The sequence below is a fragment of the Labrus bergylta genome, chromosome 8 (assembly GCF_963930695.1).
Source record: "Labrus bergylta chromosome 8, fLabBer1.1, whole genome shotgun sequence".
In the NCBI taxonomy this organism is placed as follows: Eukaryota; Metazoa; Chordata; class Actinopteri; order Labriformes; family Labridae; genus Labrus; species Labrus bergylta.
Genome location: NC_089202.1, coordinates 20,892,855 through 20,910,639, shown reverse-complemented (window position 1 = coordinate 20,910,639; position 17,785 = coordinate 20,892,855). Strand labels below are relative to the sequence as shown.

General features: G+C 40.6%; 2 protein-coding genes across 2 annotated transcripts; both read left to right on the top strand.

Annotated features, from left to right (window-relative positions):
* The first annotated feature begins 1,087 nt into the window (after positions 1-1,087).
* LOC109992064 (uncharacterized) lies at positions 1,088-8,243 on the top strand. The gene is made up of 9 exons (XM_020644537.3): positions 1,088-1,194; positions 1,425-1,506; positions 3,480-3,591; positions 3,675-3,841; positions 4,750-4,901; positions 4,987-5,152; positions 5,392-5,488; positions 5,605-5,689; positions 6,643-8,243. Exons 2-9 carry the CDS (start codon positions 1,443-1,445, stop codon positions 7,150-7,152), a joined length of 1,353 nt encoding a protein of 450 aa, XP_020500193.2. The 5' UTR covers positions 1,088-1,194; positions 1,425-1,442; the 3' UTR covers positions 7,153-8,243.
* A 3,393-nt stretch (positions 8,244-11,636) lies between these two features.
* On the top strand, positions 11,637-16,449 carry LOC109992021 (uncharacterized). The gene is made up of 4 exons (XM_020644491.3): positions 11,637-12,305; positions 12,777-13,082; positions 13,265-13,346; positions 15,460-16,449. The coding sequence occupies exons 1-4, from the start codon at positions 11,912-11,914 to the stop codon at positions 15,899-15,901; spliced, it is 1,224 nt and encodes a 407-aa protein (XP_020500147.1). The 5' UTR covers positions 11,637-11,911; the 3' UTR covers positions 15,902-16,449.
* The last annotated feature ends 1,336 nt before the right edge of the window (positions 16,450-17,785 follow it).

The following is a 17,785-nucleotide window of genomic DNA, read 5'->3' as shown; positions in this document are numbered from 1 at the left end:
AGCCTCCAGGTTTGACAAAAATCTAGATGGTCAAACTAGATGGTTTATTTTAACCATCTAGTTTGACCTGTCCTATCTGTTCATATGGAAGAGGCCAGGTTTATGACCTTTACTTCAGCCAGTCAGCATGGGGAGCTCTTAATATTTTGTTGCTCATTAAATCTTAGTGTAATGTCTATGCTTTAGTTTAGGGAACCCAAACTTTTCAGCTCGCGACACCCACAGTAATGTTGCTAGCAACTGGGGACCCCCATTGTCCTTGGAAGTGGTTAAAACATGTAATTGTGCGCACAACAAGGCACACTATTAAGCCCATCCAAATAGTGGCATTAGAACAGCACAAAATAACACAAAAGCTCAAACACGTAATATTATTATAGAAGAAAAACACCTTTAATCTCTTGAACTACTTTTTTGTATATATCTTCACAATAAAGGCTAAGAGCTATTTTTGATTGGCTAAGGTCGGGAAATTAAGGGATAATGGTCAAGGGATTTGGGATGAAGAGTTGAGGGTAAGGGTCGAGGGATGAAGGGATGAAGGGATGAGGATAAGGGTCGAGGAATTATTGAGGGACGATGGGATAGATGGACATGAGAGGGAGAGAAAAATAGATGGATGGAGGAGAAGGTGTCAGATGGTGTCGGTATACGACATGAGGAAACCAGTGGGGTCGAGACTCTGGGTGGGGAAGCCGCCATCTCTTTAGTGCTCTCTGTATGGGGCCCCCAGGGGTTCAAAGGTCAAGAGAATAGGAGAAGAAGTGAAAAAATTGAAAGTGGTTTAGGGTTGGGTCAGGAGAGATATAAAAGCAGAGTCAGAGGTGTGTTTAAGTCTGTTTGAAATGGATGTCTATGTCCTCTGAACCAAGTTATATAAAAAAAAACATGCAGACAGGTGATGGAATTACAAAAAATTAATGAATTCATAGCTTCCATACAAGGTGCATGGGCGTAGTGAATGGTTTAAAGGGAAATACAGAAAGCACAAAAACATCCACTTTGCAACAGATTTGAGCTGGGTTGAACAGTGGCACAAAGATCAAAGGCCCAAAGCTAAACCAAAGAAAAAACCTGTGACGTGAGAAAAAAAAACTTTTAACATCCTGTGATGCAACTAGTGATAAGTTAAACCTCAGTTCCATCTCTCATTCACTGTCTGAGACATCAGCAAGCAGCAGGACAGCCCCTTAGGTAAAAATCTATTTTCCATCAGCTACACATAACAGCTTACTTCTGATGTTCTTGATTTCTGATAATGTATTTATACTTTTGTGTTTGTCTGTCTTATGTTTATCACACAGGAATCATGTGAATGTTGGTTTAAACGCGAATGATACATTTCTCGTATTACACGAACTGTGGTTATAATAAGACATTTAAGAAATGGACAATAAGGAGAAATTTTGTTTCGGTATTCACAGTGTGATGCTGGTGGAGACATGAAGCATCTGCAGCTCCTCTTCTTGTGTGGTTACTGCTTCTCAATGACCGGCAGCATCAGAGGTACCGCTCACTTATCCTGACATGCTGATCTTTTCCTCTGAACCTCTCTATGGTGAACTCTTAAATATAGCAGCGACATATGACATATTTCATCTTGTGAAGTGGTTTGTATTCATGTGGTCAAATGATGCTCTGTCTATAGACTTTCTGGTGGGCTCATTACTTTAAGGTCATACAGTACAGTCATCAATCCAGGAATCATCTCGTTGTTGTGTTATCTTTGATCATTTCTGACATTTCCAACAGTCTTTGACATTTTGAGTATAATTATAATATGCAATTTAGCCAATTCTGATACCAATGTTTTTTGAATTTTATCTTTTTTATTCTACCTGTCGGTTGTTCAAAGGAGCTATCAGAATCAGAATCAGAAACACGTTGTTAATCCCCGGTGGAAATGTTGTTGTTGCTCTTAAAAACAATATAGAAGTAGGAAATATAGAATATAGAAATGAAATAGGAATAGAATAAGACATGAATGCAGAGTAGCCACATGACAAAATCATAAGCTTTATGCAAGCACAGGGAGTTGAATATTTGAACCATCTTGACAGATATTCATGTGCCGTGTTGAACAGTGTAAATAAGCGATGTGATTGGATGCGTTATCAGTCTCTCATCTTGAAAACTGTCTTACAAACTTTCACAGATTTTCCCCAGGAACGGTGTCTGGCACCCTCACTGACCACATTTACTTCAATGTTTGACCATGAAAAACAAGTTTGTGCAGCAGGTGTTGCTTCTGCTCAGTTGTAAATATAACGCATTACTTCACTTAATTAACCTACAAGCTGCCGAAAGTAATTTGTGGCACTTCTTGTTACATTACTTTTGCATTACTCCGTGACATCACCTGAGATGCACACTCATTAAAAATGTAATATGCCCACATCGACACAGATTCTTATTCTAATCAGAAGACATACAGGAGATCTCTCTTTTATGCACTTTAATAGAAATAGGCGCCAACTAGCCTGTTTGTCAACGCTTTCCTCACTGCCCACTGGCTTGTTGCTGCCCACTGGCATGTTGCCTTTGCAGGTGATTGGAAAGATTTGATGTCGAGTTCACAGCAGCGGAGCCTGCGGGCACAGTTTAAACTTTCCCGTCACATTCTTGTCCTTTCTCACAACAAAGTCAAATGAGTGTGCAATTTCTCCAAGCCTAATAATCAGAATCAGAATCGTGTAAAGTACATTTACACATACAAGGAATTTGTATTGGTGCAAAAACAGTTAACAAAGGAAATTAAGCAAAATAGCAAGAACTTAATAAATAACAATAAAATAATATATAAGAAGTAATTACAATATATTTATAATAGAGTATAAGAAATATAAAAACACAAAATGTACAACGTGCCACGTTGAGGGTTGATGGGGGCCACATGTGGGGCTGGATGAGAGTCTGTGTTATGTGGGGGGAGTTGGGGAGGGCAGGGACATTGCTCATGAGGCTGACAGCAGAGGGGAAGAAAACTGTTCTTGTGGAGAGAGGTTTTTGTCCTGATGGACCGCAGCCTCTTTACAGAGGGGAGGGTCTCGAACAGTCCATGTCCGGGGTGAGAGGGGTCAGCCACAATCCTACCTGGTGTCTTGATTTGAACTGCTCTACCATTTTAACTTTCCTCCTTCATGGACTCAAGCCAACATCAGGAAAGCAATGTCAGGGGAATGGTGTGCGTGAAAAGAGCATTTACACATATTTAGGCATTCTTTACAAATGTAGTCTAATTACAGTAACAAGCTACCCCCCAACTCTGCATCTGCCCAATGTCAAACCTCTTCTCTGAATCAGCAGATTGGTAAACTAACTTGCCAGCATTAAATTGATACAACACAACAAATACACAACAGCTACTTAAATCAGAGCATGCCACTTTTACACATTTATATTGACACCGTATTATGTGGCTTAAAAATGTATTTCTTACATTGTGAGTAAATGCAACTGTTTTTTTTCCTCTTCCATAGCCAATGGATATTCCTGTGTGAGTGCCTACTGGGACACAGTTACATGTGTTGTGAACATCACTGGTGATCTCGTGGGCCGGTCCAACACCAGCTACAGACTGGACTTCATTGGGTAAAAGCCCTTCTTTTTGTAATGTGATTTCACTTCTTTTTTTTTATACTTCCAACAAAACTGTTCTGTTATATTTTTCTAAGCTTCAGTGACACCACTCCCTGTCCCCTTGTGCTGATGAATGACAGCTACAACTGCGTCTGCAAAGTCAAGAGAGACTATTTCATGGACATTGATGTATATCGCATAGACCTTTGTAATGAATCCGACTGCGATACATTGGAGGATTATTTTATGCCATCATTGAACAGTGAGTATTCATCTCTTATAATTCATGCTTGTTGTAAATGTGAGTGACTGGTATGTGACTGTGTTTCTTTGATGTCTTATACATGGATGTAGTGTCGCAGTATTGGTCTCAACACCGGTCTTGAGACCACTTTTTGAAGCTCTCTGTCTCGTCTCAGAATCCAAGGCATTTTTACTCGGTCTTGTCTCGGTCTCACACAAGGTGGACTCTCTATTTTAAATCAAGACCACCACTGATCAGCAATGTTGTTAGAAGGCAAACACCTCTCCTTTAAAGGAATAAATAACTTCAATTCATTCATAATTTGGATTTTTATCCACCGGTTATGTCCACAATTTTCCCGGTGTTACGGTCTAAGTGAGCGACACGCACCTACACACAACATGATGACTGTTCATTGATATTTATGGTCTTGGTCTTGTCTCGGTCTCGCCCTGCCTTGGTCTTGGTCTTGACTCTCTCTCGATCCCTAAATGTCTTTGTCTTGTCTTGGTCTCGGAGCACTCTGGTCTCGAGTATGTCTTGCCATGAATGCATGTCTGATTAAAGCTCCTGAGAGGAGTTTTTTAGCTGGTTGTGGAACAAACTGAAATGTATTTTGATGCTTCTTTATGAGCTACTTAACCAGATCATCAGTAGTGACAATTTCTATGTAGTTGTTTCAAATACGTGGAAAAGCTTTGTCCACAGGAGGCACCAAAATTGACACAAACCAATAAAACCTCACAGGAGCTTTAACTTTTTGTCCATAATTTGAACTTGATTCCAAGATAGTTTAACATTTCCCAAAGTGAAGTTCCATTTGTTTTTAGGAGAAACATGACATAATGTATTTGCAAATGTTATTGCTGTATTAGAAAGATTCCTGTAAGTTGGACTAAATATGATTGGAAATATGTATTGATCAGTTCAGCTGACGCCCCCACATGATATTGAGGTTGACCCAAGTCCAGAGACTTTCAACGTCACCTGGAGAAGTGGGTACGAAGACCATGACAAACTTCGCGATGTGCTCGAATACGACGTCTCACTTCAAAGGTCCCAAAGCACTGACAACAAAGTAAGACCAGATGTTATACCTAGCCAAGCTTAGACACCTTTTTTTTTTACAATAAGCTCTGACTAATTCAACATTTTTGATGCAGATTCTCAGCCCCGGGTCACAGAAATTTGTTCTAATTCCAAGAGCGGCACTCGAACCCGATGCTACATACTGCTTTAAAGTCAGATCTAAACCCTATATCAAAGATTATGAAGCAATTTGGAGTCAGTGGAGCCAATCGACATGCATCAAAAATAAAGCAGGAGAAGGTAAAGTGATTTCTTTTTTCTTCTTTTGTTCATAAAGTGTCAATGACACACGTCCTGTTACACACATTTAATCAAAGTCTGCTTTTTTTATACCATATGTCTCGAGAAAGAGTCCAGAGATAAGCCATTTCATGTATAATTCAGTTTGAATAATAATACAAGTCATTCATGGACATCAGCCACCTGATAGCCGGGCAGTATGACTCAGTAATTCTGCATTACTCTGTAATTGTTCTCAGAACAAGATAATATATTAGTCACTTTGATGAAATGGCTGGTCCCTGTGTGTGTGGCTGCCGGCATCCTGCTGTTTGCCTTCAGCAGTCCTGCTGCAAGGTAAGTCACTTGTACTGTAAAAATTCAAGATGAAATCAGCTTTATCTGTTCTAGATAATGATTGCATGCCTTAAAGGTAAGATTTGATCATTGCATCTGTTTCATTTGCAAAACAGAATGAAGATAAAAACTCTGTCCCACACTCCATCACCAGCTCCTTTTTTCAGACCTCTGTATCAACATCATGAAGGCAATCTCCAGGTGAGGTGTTCTTCATCTAATTGACTCAGTGCAAAAGTCTCTTGTCAAGAGGTAAGTAGTCACATGGATGTTTAAATGGGTTTTTTTTTCCTTTGGTTGATTGGTAACTTTAAAAGAGTGGAGGAATCATTGCTCAATTATTAACAGAAACGCTATATGTTGGAAAAGTGAAATGTCATTTTAAATGTGTCTTTGCTTTTGGAAGTCACCTCGCGACCCCCCTCCCATTGTCTCGTGACCCCCACTTTGGGAACCACTGTCAGACTGTACGTACATGGACGTAATCTCGGTGACATCTTCATTGTTTTTTGAAGCAAACTTTTGATGCCCTTTGATGACGGTTGCCAAATTGGAAATGCTGTCTCAAACAAATTTTCGGTCAACATAGTAGCAGGCAAAGAGCATGAGCTAAGGCGGGCCTTCTAAAAATCAAAACAGATGCGTTATAAAGAAACTACTGCATGTACAGTGTGGGCAGATAAAGACATTTACTTAAAAGACCAAAGTTTTTTTTTTTACCTGGCTGTAAACATGTTTATTCGGCTGTCAAAATGGATATTTGAATATGGGTTGTATATGGGACTTCCAGGTCTTATGGAGCCCGCCTTAAGTGGACACTTGAGGAACTGCAGATTTTTGCACTTCTGCATTGCTTCATTTTTCAACAATGGAGGTTGCTTCTTGTATTACATGAGCAGTTGAGCTTTACACCCTGAGCAGGACAAAAGGGAAACTGGATATGTTGAGTCAGGAGTCAATCCTCTGGGGACCATGAATATCTGTAATAAATTTTGACAGCTTGAAGGACAATTATTACCATATGGATAAAATATCAGTAAACTTGTTTTAAAAAGGTTTTAGTTTTCATCTATGTTGTGAATGATTTGTGTAAAAGTGATATACATCATCATCTTCATCAGATCTAATGCATCTCTTTTCTGCTGAATTTGTAGGAATGGTTTTCACCTAAAGGCAAATTTCTTCTCACGTACAAACCTGAGGAGATCTTGACATCCAATGCTGTAACTGTTGTTTCGAAACCTGTTAAAAAGGACCCAGAGGAGAACCAGGACCTCCATAACCCTTTGGTAATGCAACTGTTTCTCACCCAGTGCCAAACCTCCTACGTTGGCTTACCCGCGATACATGAGGCCTCACCGCCTGCAACTATGGTCTGTCCAGGGGAAACGTCTTACACACAGCTGCCCTGTTCTGTCTGGGGAGTCAATGTCAACATCAGCCATGCAGACTCTGGCTGCAGCATAGAGGACATGACCAAGAGCGCAGACAGCAGTTTACCAGACAGTCCCGTTGATGATGTTCCCCCACCATGTTTCTGCACTGATTACTGCATCCTCAACAAAACTGCAGGTGGTTTTGCTCCTGTTTTAGTTTCCAAAGGAAGCCGCCTAAATGCTTCATCAGATTCCCTGCAAGACGATGAGAGATCAAATATTACATAGAGTAAGTGTAATTCATCTGCGCTGCCATCTTGATATCTGGTAATGCAGCAACCTTAAAGAGGACATATTATGCCCCTTTTCCACCTTTTCAAACAGTCCCCTATGGTCTAAATGAAACTTCTGTGCTGTGCTTTGGTCAAAATATAACATAAATCAAGCACCAGAGGAGGTTTGTGACCCTGTATAAACCAGCTCTCTCAGAACGCTCCGTTTTGGTGTGTGTGTCTCTTTAAATGCAATGGCTCATTTGTGAGTTTTCCCAGTAGACATCACGTCTTCGCTAGCGAGAATAAAAATGGCAGACTTGCGCAACAGTTTTGCTCTAGGTTTGGGGTGGAGTCCATGGGTGGAGATAATATAGGGGAGGGGAGGGTTTTTGTTTTTTTTACCACTGTGACATCACAAGAAGAGCAAATTTGAAACAGAACATTTGTCTCTGTGTTGTAAGACTTATGCAGAACACAAACAAAGGACTGGATGAGTTTAATTCACAGTCTGTGGGTCGGTAGACACTCAGGTTACCAAATATATGTATATGTGGATTTTTTCACATGTCCCCTTTAAGACATAATGCTTGCACACTCACATTATCTCTAGTGTATGCTACCTCTTCTAGGTGATCCATCTTATTTAGACAATGCAGGTTTTGTTCTATGTCTTGAATTCTCTACCTCTATGAAACATTTGAACATACCTCACAGTCTCTGTTCTAATGAGACAAACATCAACTCAGCAGAATAGATACAACATTAGGCTTACACTTGATGCACTTATAAGGCTTGACAGCAAAATGTATTGACACATACTGGGTTTTCATCTGAAACTCTATTGCTTTTTTTATTGCTTACATTTTTACTTCCATTTCTCTTCATCTTTTAATCTCGTGTTCAAACTGAGAGAAACTAAATCAAAAATGAGTGAATGAGTTTTTCTTTGGCTGAAGATAAATGTTTTCAAGTATTTGCTGGACTATTATCCAGCTTTGTAAAGGTTAGTCGTTGATATTTGTGCTGTGGAATATGGCAAAGCTCTTACAATGAAAATATACTGTTTTCATTTTCTTTATTGAATAAAGTATGACATTAACATGACTATTTCACTATAACTTACTCTATCAATGATAGAATGTACACATATCAATGTTTAAGTGTTTTTTTAAGGTCTATACTGATTAAGAAAAGTATTTTCTCTATGATACATAAAATCAGGACCATGCAGGGCACAGATACCCAGCAGACATAAAAATCCCAAGTGCAAATAAAATAATGGACAATAAGGCAAATGTACTTAGGAGTTATAAGCTCATGAAGCAGGTACAATGTAATCAAAGGACTAGACCAAATGAATTAGCATTAGAAATTACTGATACTTAAAAATAATTAATGTAATTATCTTATGTTGCCTCAGTAGATATGAGTGCTTGTAAAATAACAAATAGTTGTAAAATTACTTTTACTTAAATGAAGCAGTACTTTTCCCATAAACAAACAGTTGATATAATGATGATATAATGTTATTATAATTTGTATGTATTTTTGTCTAATTGCTTAATTTGATGATACCACTTTTTATCTAAAACACTCACACAAACTTACAACATCACACCTGCCATACCACAAAATACCAGTAGGTTGCGGTTAAGTAGCCCTGCAATCTAGACTCAATTTTAATACAATTTACAAAAACCAAGCAGCAACCTCCAGTGTTGAAAAAGGAAGCCAGTTTAGAAGTGCAAAAAAAATTGCAGTTCTTCGTGTGTCCACTTGAGGCTGGCTCCAAGAGCACAGGAAGTCACATACACACAACATTCAAAAATGGCTGTTTTTACAGCATAAATTAACACGTTTACAGCCTGGTACAAAAAACAATATTTGTCTGATTGGTTATTGTCCTCATGGGCACACACTGAACGGAGGGGATTTTTAAAAATAATACATCCATTTTGATTTTATGAACGGTACAATTTATCCACAGTTAGTTGTGAGGCTGAACTGATTGACAGATTTGCGCGATGTAGGGGTTTGTCAGGAGGCTTAAAACACTCCTCAGCTCCAGCTCTTAGTCTTTCTTTAGGGAGTCTGAAAGTTAGGCTGACACAGGATTTCCAGCATGGTGGCTACTGATGAGCCCCCGGAGCCCCCTGCTGTAACAGTTAGACGAGCACTAAGGCTTTATCCATTGACATTTATAATCTGTGAAAAAAAACTGTAGAAGAAGAAAAGCTAGCCACCAACAGTGCTTTAAATCTTACTACCTTGAGGGAAGTTCTTTTAAGTATGTGGATTTATGACATGAAACAGTTTCTCCAGATAATGTTGATAAACAACATGTTCAGGTTGCCATAGTTTGCTCCAACAGTCCAAAGATAACTTGATAACGAGTCGGCTGTTTCTTGCTATTCTATGTGATGTGGGAGGATTAAAGAAGATCATCCACAGACACAGGTGAGGATGTGGTCAGGAAGCAAGCCCACTCATTTTTCTATATACGATTATCTTTTCATCAGGTGTCACGTTGGTATAACACCTACACAAATGTCTTCCATGTGCCATGACACAGTGAAGGCCTTTCCCCACCAACACACCCCAGAGGAGAGACTCTAATAATGGACCAAAGAGCAGCTGGTTGAACCTTCTGACTTTGTGAAGGTTAATGAAATGGCAGGTGTGTGAGGGGAGCATTTAGGCGCTTTGCTAAATGATTTCCAAAGTCAAGTCAACTTTATTTATTTAGCAGATAAAACAACCGAGGTTGACCAAAGTGTTTTACAGAGTAAAAAGGTCAAACATGACACAAGAGGACATCATCATAAAATAATGTTGATCTTGAAAGGAAAGCCAAAGAGAAGAGAGTGCCACTGCACTGGAGCTGTTATGACTCACCATCACAGACAACAAGCAGAGGGGGTAGTGTTGTTAGTAACCAAACCACATGGCAAACCCAATCCCGTCATTTAATGCAGACGACTTTTAATAAATTGTGCTCAATCATGACTGTTACATGATTTTTTTGACCCTTAGACTATGAGTGTGAATTTAAATTTCTGTTTCAACAACTATGAAAATAGTTGACTAGTAACATTCCCAGTATATACTTCAATATGTTTGGGAAAAAACTCAGGTCTTTTGGAGCCATTTTCACAGCTCTGTATCTGAAGCAGTTTATCTCATCACTACTTCAAGCACACTATCTCTGTCAATCAATGAACCCTCAGCAATCTTTCAAAGAACTGATGGCTCACATTTGTAGAATTTCCTGAAAAGCATTCATTGCATAACACTTTTCTTGTAAAAACAAAAAGTGACGGAAGTGGTCTTGAAGTGAAAGTGATTGAGAGACAAGGTTATAATTTACAATGATGTCACGTTTTGGTAAGTAAGAAAAATGTCAAGAGCAGCCTAAGAAGGAGGGGGAAGGGGGGGTAGCAATAACCTGACTTTTCTTAAGAGCATTGAGCTTCATATGCCTACTTGTCCTGGGTGGTTTCAGGTAATGAGATGTCATACATTCCAGCACGTGAATAAAACCTGCAGCTGTGTGGGAGGGAGGCTTCATCATCTCAAATATCATTTATGCTGGTTTATATTGTGCTGATTTATTTCACATCAACTGATTCAAGGGAGAAAAATCAGGATCCTGACAGTGAGGACCACGTTTATCAGTGTTTATGGATAGCTTTTTTAACGGCAGCTTCCCATGTTTAGCTAATTTTGCAGAGTAACCCAAGATTTCATTCAGGCAAGAACTCACTTGCTCTCTGCCATGTTTTTACCATTCGGAAATCATGGTGATCTGCACCTGACTTACACCAAATGGTAGTGGTATAGTGGGGCCTGAAGAAGTGGGTATACTCTTAATTTTTTTCCCCAAATTATTTTGTAAGTGTCCCATCCAGCGGAGGATAAACGGCCTCTGTTACTAACAGTGACATAAGACTCCTCTTGCATATTTAGTAAGTGTGTGCTAGCCAATTAAAGGCCGAGTAGAGAGGGTCACCCCTTCAACATCCTTGGAAATACAGCATCCTACTGAACATGGACAATCAATTAATGGTGTGAACCAGTGGGGATTTAGAAGTGGGTGTACCCTATGCACTACACCACTGCCCGATGAGGTTTGATACTGTGAACCAGTGATACTCAACCTGCAGCTACTGAGCCACATTTGGGACTATTTGTGGCTCTTTTAGGTCCTATTGGAAAAATCTTGGCAAGTCATGTCACTGTGTTTCCCACACAGACTCCAGGACAGAAAGAGGTTGTTGTTGTTTTTTTTATTAATGGCTCTTGCAGAAATATTTTTTGGTCAATGTGGCTCTAAATTCTAGCAAGGCTGAGTACCACTCCTGTAAACCCTTGTGTCTCGCATTTTATAACTTTGTTCAGACATTCCTCTTCAGCACTGGGTGGCGCTGTGGCCGCCAAACAAGCATCCACTCATGAGCGACGTCACCGAAGAAGAAGAAGAAGAAGAAGAAGAAGAAGAAGAAGAAGAAGAAGAGGACGACACAGGAAGCAAAGCTGAAGATCAGCTGTTCCTGTTGTTAGCCCGTCGATCTTTACAAACTCTACTCTCCGGTGCTCTGTTTTGTTTGTGCGTCTTTGGCATTTCAGATGATTACGTCACGGCGTTGAATGTAACCGTGTTGTTTTTGTTGACGTTTTGAAATCGGTTAGACTCGTATCATTGTTGCGAGGTTAACGGTTTCAACGCGGCTCGTAAGTAACATCAGAACAGGCTGATTTTAAAGCTGATTCTGATGATGAATTTAGTCAGAAACAAATCTCTGCACCCACACCTGCGCGACGATGAAGCGCACGTGGTGGAAAACGCCATCCGGCTGGCGATAGACTCGATAATGAACGTGATTTACGGTGTCAACAGTGCCACGACGCACGAACACAAGCGGATGGTGGCCGACAGGGACAAAGAGATCCAGCGGCTGGAGCGCAAGGTGAGGGAGGCGGAGCACGAGCTGAAGGTGCAGCGCCGCCAGGGATGCTCGTGCAGGTTGTTCGAAAACGAGCACAGCCTCGCGAGAGGAGCACAGAGCTCTGGTGACGCACGGGAGAGAGAGCAGAGCGGGTTTGAACCCAGCTGCATGGACCCGGAGAGGACAGCAGGGCAGCAGGAGTGTGCAATGAGTATCTCCTGTAAGTAAACACAGGCGCATGGTTTATTTGAACAAGAAGGTTCAGGTTTGTAGACTTGACATCCATCATGACACACTGGTTACAAAACAGACGTAACGAGGAACAACACAGTAGAGAAAAGGAAAAACTACTTGAAAACCTACTTAAACATGACAACAAAACATTGCAAAAGTTCTCAAGGTTCCACCAATCACAGCATTTAGGCGATAGAAGTCTCCACTGAGCATGTACTGATTGAATAAAGTACAATAAGTATGAATCCTCTTCCTGGTTAAGAGATCTGCTGGTTTCCTGAACTTGAAGTGATCAAATACAGGCATATCTTTATCATCCTGACACATTCATGTGGATCATAAGGGTTAGGGTTAACTAATCTGTGTGGAGACATGTATGTTTATAAATAGTGATCTGAGTGTCTGTGATCTTGAACCCCACCCTGACAATGCCCTGTGTTCCTGTCCTTCTTCACAGTGGGCCTGTTTGCTCGCCCCGCCTCACACGTCTCCTCCCAAAGCCACGAGTCGGCTCTTCTGTCCTCCCCCAGCGGAACGGGTCCGGACCAGACCTGCACCTCCCACTCCTCAGAGTCCCCCGGGGTGTCGGATGCAGGCAGGAATCTGCCCACATCTCCCAGCAGCAGCGGCTTGGTCATCAAAGAGGAGCCGTGTGACATCGACACGGTCTTAATCAAGTGGGAAATGAACGAAGAGAGAATCATGGATGGGGGAGAAACCACGAGCAGTCTGTGTCAGGAAAAGGAAAGCCCCAGTGCTAAAAGTAATGTGCACTATCATGAAGTCTTATTATACATGAATATTCAAAATGTTAAATGATCTCTATTGAGAAGCTTTTATTCTGTGTTGCACAAACCGCATGTTTTGTAGTGCTATAGTTTCTATCCTGACATGACCATCAGGCTGTTTAAATAAAATAAAAATGTCCTTTCTGAACTCTTTTAGAACAACTGGAGAACAGAGGGCTGAGGGAGAAACCTCACACAGACTCAGGAGGACACAGCCTCGCTGAGGGAGAACACCTCAGGTGGGTTCTTTCAGACGTTTGAAGCCTCTACATTTATCTACTGTCTGTGTATCAATGAGGAAATGTAAACATTGTTATGTTATTCTTAGAAAATGAATCAACAAGAAAAAGACTCTAAATAATGAAGGGCTTATCTTGGACTGTTGCTTTGTTAGATACAGTAGCGTTAGAGAGACAGGAACTGTGGGGAGCAGAGAGTGGGGGATGACATGTAGCAAAGGGCAGAGGTCGGATTCGAACTCGCAGTCGCTGCAATAAGTACTATAGCCTCCGTACATTGGGTGCACGACATAACTGCTAGGCTATCCAGCGCCCCATTACTGTTATTCTTATCTATGATTGAAAGATCTGTTAAGCCTCACCACAATTTCACCGGCCTCAATATGATTTAAATATTTTAGTTAACTTTTCATTTTTGTTGCATTTTCTTCCTTTTATTAGAGAAGACACGCAATGTTGCTTGTTTTGCCGGCCAACACCCAAACAGTTTCATTATATAGTATGTAGAAAAAAAGAGAAGACAAGGTTCAAGGTTATCTTTATTATCCCCACGAGAGGGCAGCTGGTTTCGCAGTCAGCAATGAAACATCTATTTATGAGAAGAAACTAGGAAGTTAAACTCCAATGGGCAATAAATACAATAGTTAAAAAATAGGTTCAAAAGAAACACAGTTTGTTGTTTAAAAAGGCAAAGCCAGCAGGGACACATTTTGTAGCCTTCTTGCCGTGCATGCTGGGAGGCTGAGTGTGCTGCTGGATGAAAGCAGCTTAAACTCTGAAAACAAAGGAATGCCTGTGATCAGCCAGGACTTCTTTAAAGTCCTAACCTTTTTACATGTGTGTGAGGTCACTGAGGGTCAAACCCGCACTACCTTTCAGTCTGTTACAATTCCTAATGCTGAGTGAGTAAGATTCTGACTGTATAAAACACGGATGTACGATTAGTGATTATATACATTTTTCATTTATATTATTTAACGTACAGACTGTGTGCAAAGACATTGATCATTTATACCAAGAAAAGATGGTTGCACCAGTCGCTAATTCCCATCTGTAGTCCCAGGGTTATCACCCATTGGTTGCTGAAGGGGTCGTTTGAAGCCCAGCGATGGTGGTCTCCATATTGGAAATGCTGTCTTGAACTAACTTTTGTTTCACCCTGTAACAGGCAAAGAGGTGGAGCTGAGGCTGGCCTCAAGTCTTCTTGCTAACAGCTACAACACTCCTATCTGTCAGAACAGCTATGCCCTTAAAAATGCATTCCATGTTTATTTCTGCTCTCAAAATGAGCATTTTCTTATTGGTCAGTATGAAACTTCTGTGGAAGCAAGCCTCGAGTGGACACTGAAGGAACTGCAGTATTTTGCACTTTCACATTGGCTTAATTTTTCGACTTTGTATTTTGTCGCCTGAGAAATGCTTAAATAACAAATGCCCAAACCAAAGACCATCACATTTTTCTGTTTATTGAGCGATCAGTCAGAAATCTGTAATTGGTTCCTGGTGCAAATAAAATCATACCATAATGAACTCTGCAAAAAAGTCAAATCTAAGTGCATTAAATTGTTATAATGATAAGAGATAGTTCAATGTGTATTTAATGTTTTACCGCCGGAGTCAAGCAGAGAGATTAACCTCTTTGTTATTAGACAAAATGGCTAATCTTTAAGTGTTATGGAAGATATTCCTTCAATAAAGCAGAATGCCCTGTGGTCCAAAGGCGTCCATTAGGTTACTTTCACCTTTGATTTAAAGCAGGGGTTCTCGACTGGTGGGTCGTAGAGATGTTTTCAGTGTGTGAAAAAGTCTATGAAGTGCTTTTTTATACATGTTTGTTTTGTTTCTTTGCTCTGTCATGTTTTGTACCGTCTGAGGTCCAAAGTGCACTTTTAGTCATTGAATTAATCTGATTGGTTAAGATAAGAAATTTAGGATTTAAAGCATGATTTCCTTCTTGACACTCAACCAGCAAAGAGGCAGGATAACGGGTTTAAAAACTAGTCAACTAATCATAAACCCACCTGAAGACTTGTGAACAAACTAATAGAAAATAAATGTGTATCTGTATCTTCTTATCTGTGTGACACATACTGACCTGTCTCCGCCTCCTCAGGAACAAGAAGAAGAACGTGCCGATGTCGGAGCTGCCGGAGGAGGTTCAGAAAGTGAAGCGTGCAGCCTGGAGAGCAGCGTCCAGGAGGTACTACGCCCGAAAAGTGGCCCGCCAACAGGCAAACCCCTTACGCCCCGCCCCCCTCCGGCCCCCTCACATCATGGACTCCCATTACTCGCAGCCCATCTCGTTCGTGGGAAGGAGGAGGAAGGCGCTGATATCGGAGTCACCTGGCGACACTCAGACGCAGCAGAGGGAGGCGTGGCGAGCTGCATCCAGGAGGTACTACGCTCGAAAAATCACTCGCCACCAGACTGATCCCTCCCAGTTTCGGCTGCAGAACATGGAGCCGACTGGAGAAACACTGGCGCCGAGCAGAGGAGAATCTCACACCAACACTGGAGGAATCATGTGCAGCAGAAGAGGTTTTACATTCCGCTGAACATTGGACTGTATAGATAGATAGATAGATAGATAGATACTTTATTGATCCCAAGGGATGGATGTTTACTCTTTTTATATTTGTACTGGTGGTGGTGGGATCACTCTCCTGTTCTCTGATTTGATCTGAACAGTTTAAACTTTAAATCAGCCTTGTTTAAACAGTTGCATTATGAACCAAACCTCCCAGAGAACTAAACTGCTTTAACCATAACAACTGATTTCTTAATGTTTCCTATTTCTTTAATTTAAGCATATCTGATTTACTGATTTGCATGCCAGTACAAAATGCAAACTGCTAATAAAGATTAAATGAATGTATTCTTTCTGAGACAATATTAAACTATTATCATGTATAACTCATCAGCACCCCCTGGAGTCGAACATGTGCAACTACAATTTTTTCATCAGGGTCAAGTTAAGAGCTCAGCATCGTTGGGTTTGAGATAAATAAAGAAAAACTCACTGTTTTTTTTTACTGACTGGAATCAAAATGTATGAATGTGTCTTTCTTTGAACAGTTAATAAATACAAGATGATTTAAATATAGTCATGTCTCCCTGCTGAATCAGAGAATCATACCTGTTTACATTTGTCTCAGTCAAACACATTTCTTAATTTACCTCTCTGGTCCAGCCAATCATTATTAAAAGGAGGTGATCCAGCAGCTTTAACTAACTACAGGCCAATATCAAATTTGTGTGTCTTGTCAAAAATTCTTGAATCTCTTGTGTGTGATCAACTAAAAGAGTTTGTAACCTCAAATGATCTTCTCTCAAAACTGCAATCATGCTTCAGGAAAAAGCACAGTACCATCACTGCGGCTACAAAAGTGATAAATGATATACTTGTTACTCTTGATAAAAAGCAGTACTGTGCTTCACTTTTTATTGATCTGTCAAAAGCTTTTGACACTGTGGACCATGCTGTTCTAAAGTATAGGCTTCTTTGTTTGGGTTTGTCAGATCATGTAGTTTCCTGATTCACAAATTATTTAAGTGACAGGACTCAGTGTATTAAATATGATGGTCTGTGTTCTGAATTTGTGAGTGTCCACAAGGGGGTGCCACAGGGTTCGATATTAGGACCCCTCCTGGTAATTATGTACAATAATGATTTGGGAAAAAATGTGTTCGATGCTAACATGCATTTTTATGCAGATGACACAATTATTTACTGTTTTGGATCAGCTCCTGCTAAAGCTGTAGAATCTCTGCAGAAAGCTTTTGATGTGGTCCAACACACACTCCTGGAGCTAAAACTAGTCCTCAACACTGACAAGACTAAACTAACGTTGTTCTCAAACAGGACTAACACTAAGAAAGTACCTCAAACTGTCCCCACAGTGTCCACTCTTGAAGGAAATGTCATAGAGGTGGTTCATATGTACAAATACCTTGGTGTCTTGCTTGATGACTCCCTCACCTTCAAGCCCCATATTGACAATCTTGTGAAGAAACTGAAACTTAAATTGGGTTTCTTCTTCCGAAACAAATTTTGTTTCTCTTTTGAGGTGAAAAAGCGGCTTGTCACTGCAACTTTTTTATCCATTTTAGATTATGGAGACCTGATGTATGAATGCCTCAGCTAAATGTCGAAGTAAGATTGACGCTGTTTATCATGCTTCTCTGAGGTTTATTGCTAACTGTGGAGCCCTGACCCATCATTGTGAACTGTATTCTCGAGTGGGATGGCCTTCTTTGTCCACCAGGAGGCTGGGACACTGGTGCACTTTTATTTACAAGGCCATGCTTGGGCTACTGCCCTCTTACATCTGTAACCTAATCACACGGAGAACTGTTGATTCTTACGGTTTGCGTTCAAATGATCAGTTGTTGCTGTCGGTTCCATTTGCCCGCACAGAGCTGGGAAAAAGGGCTTTCGT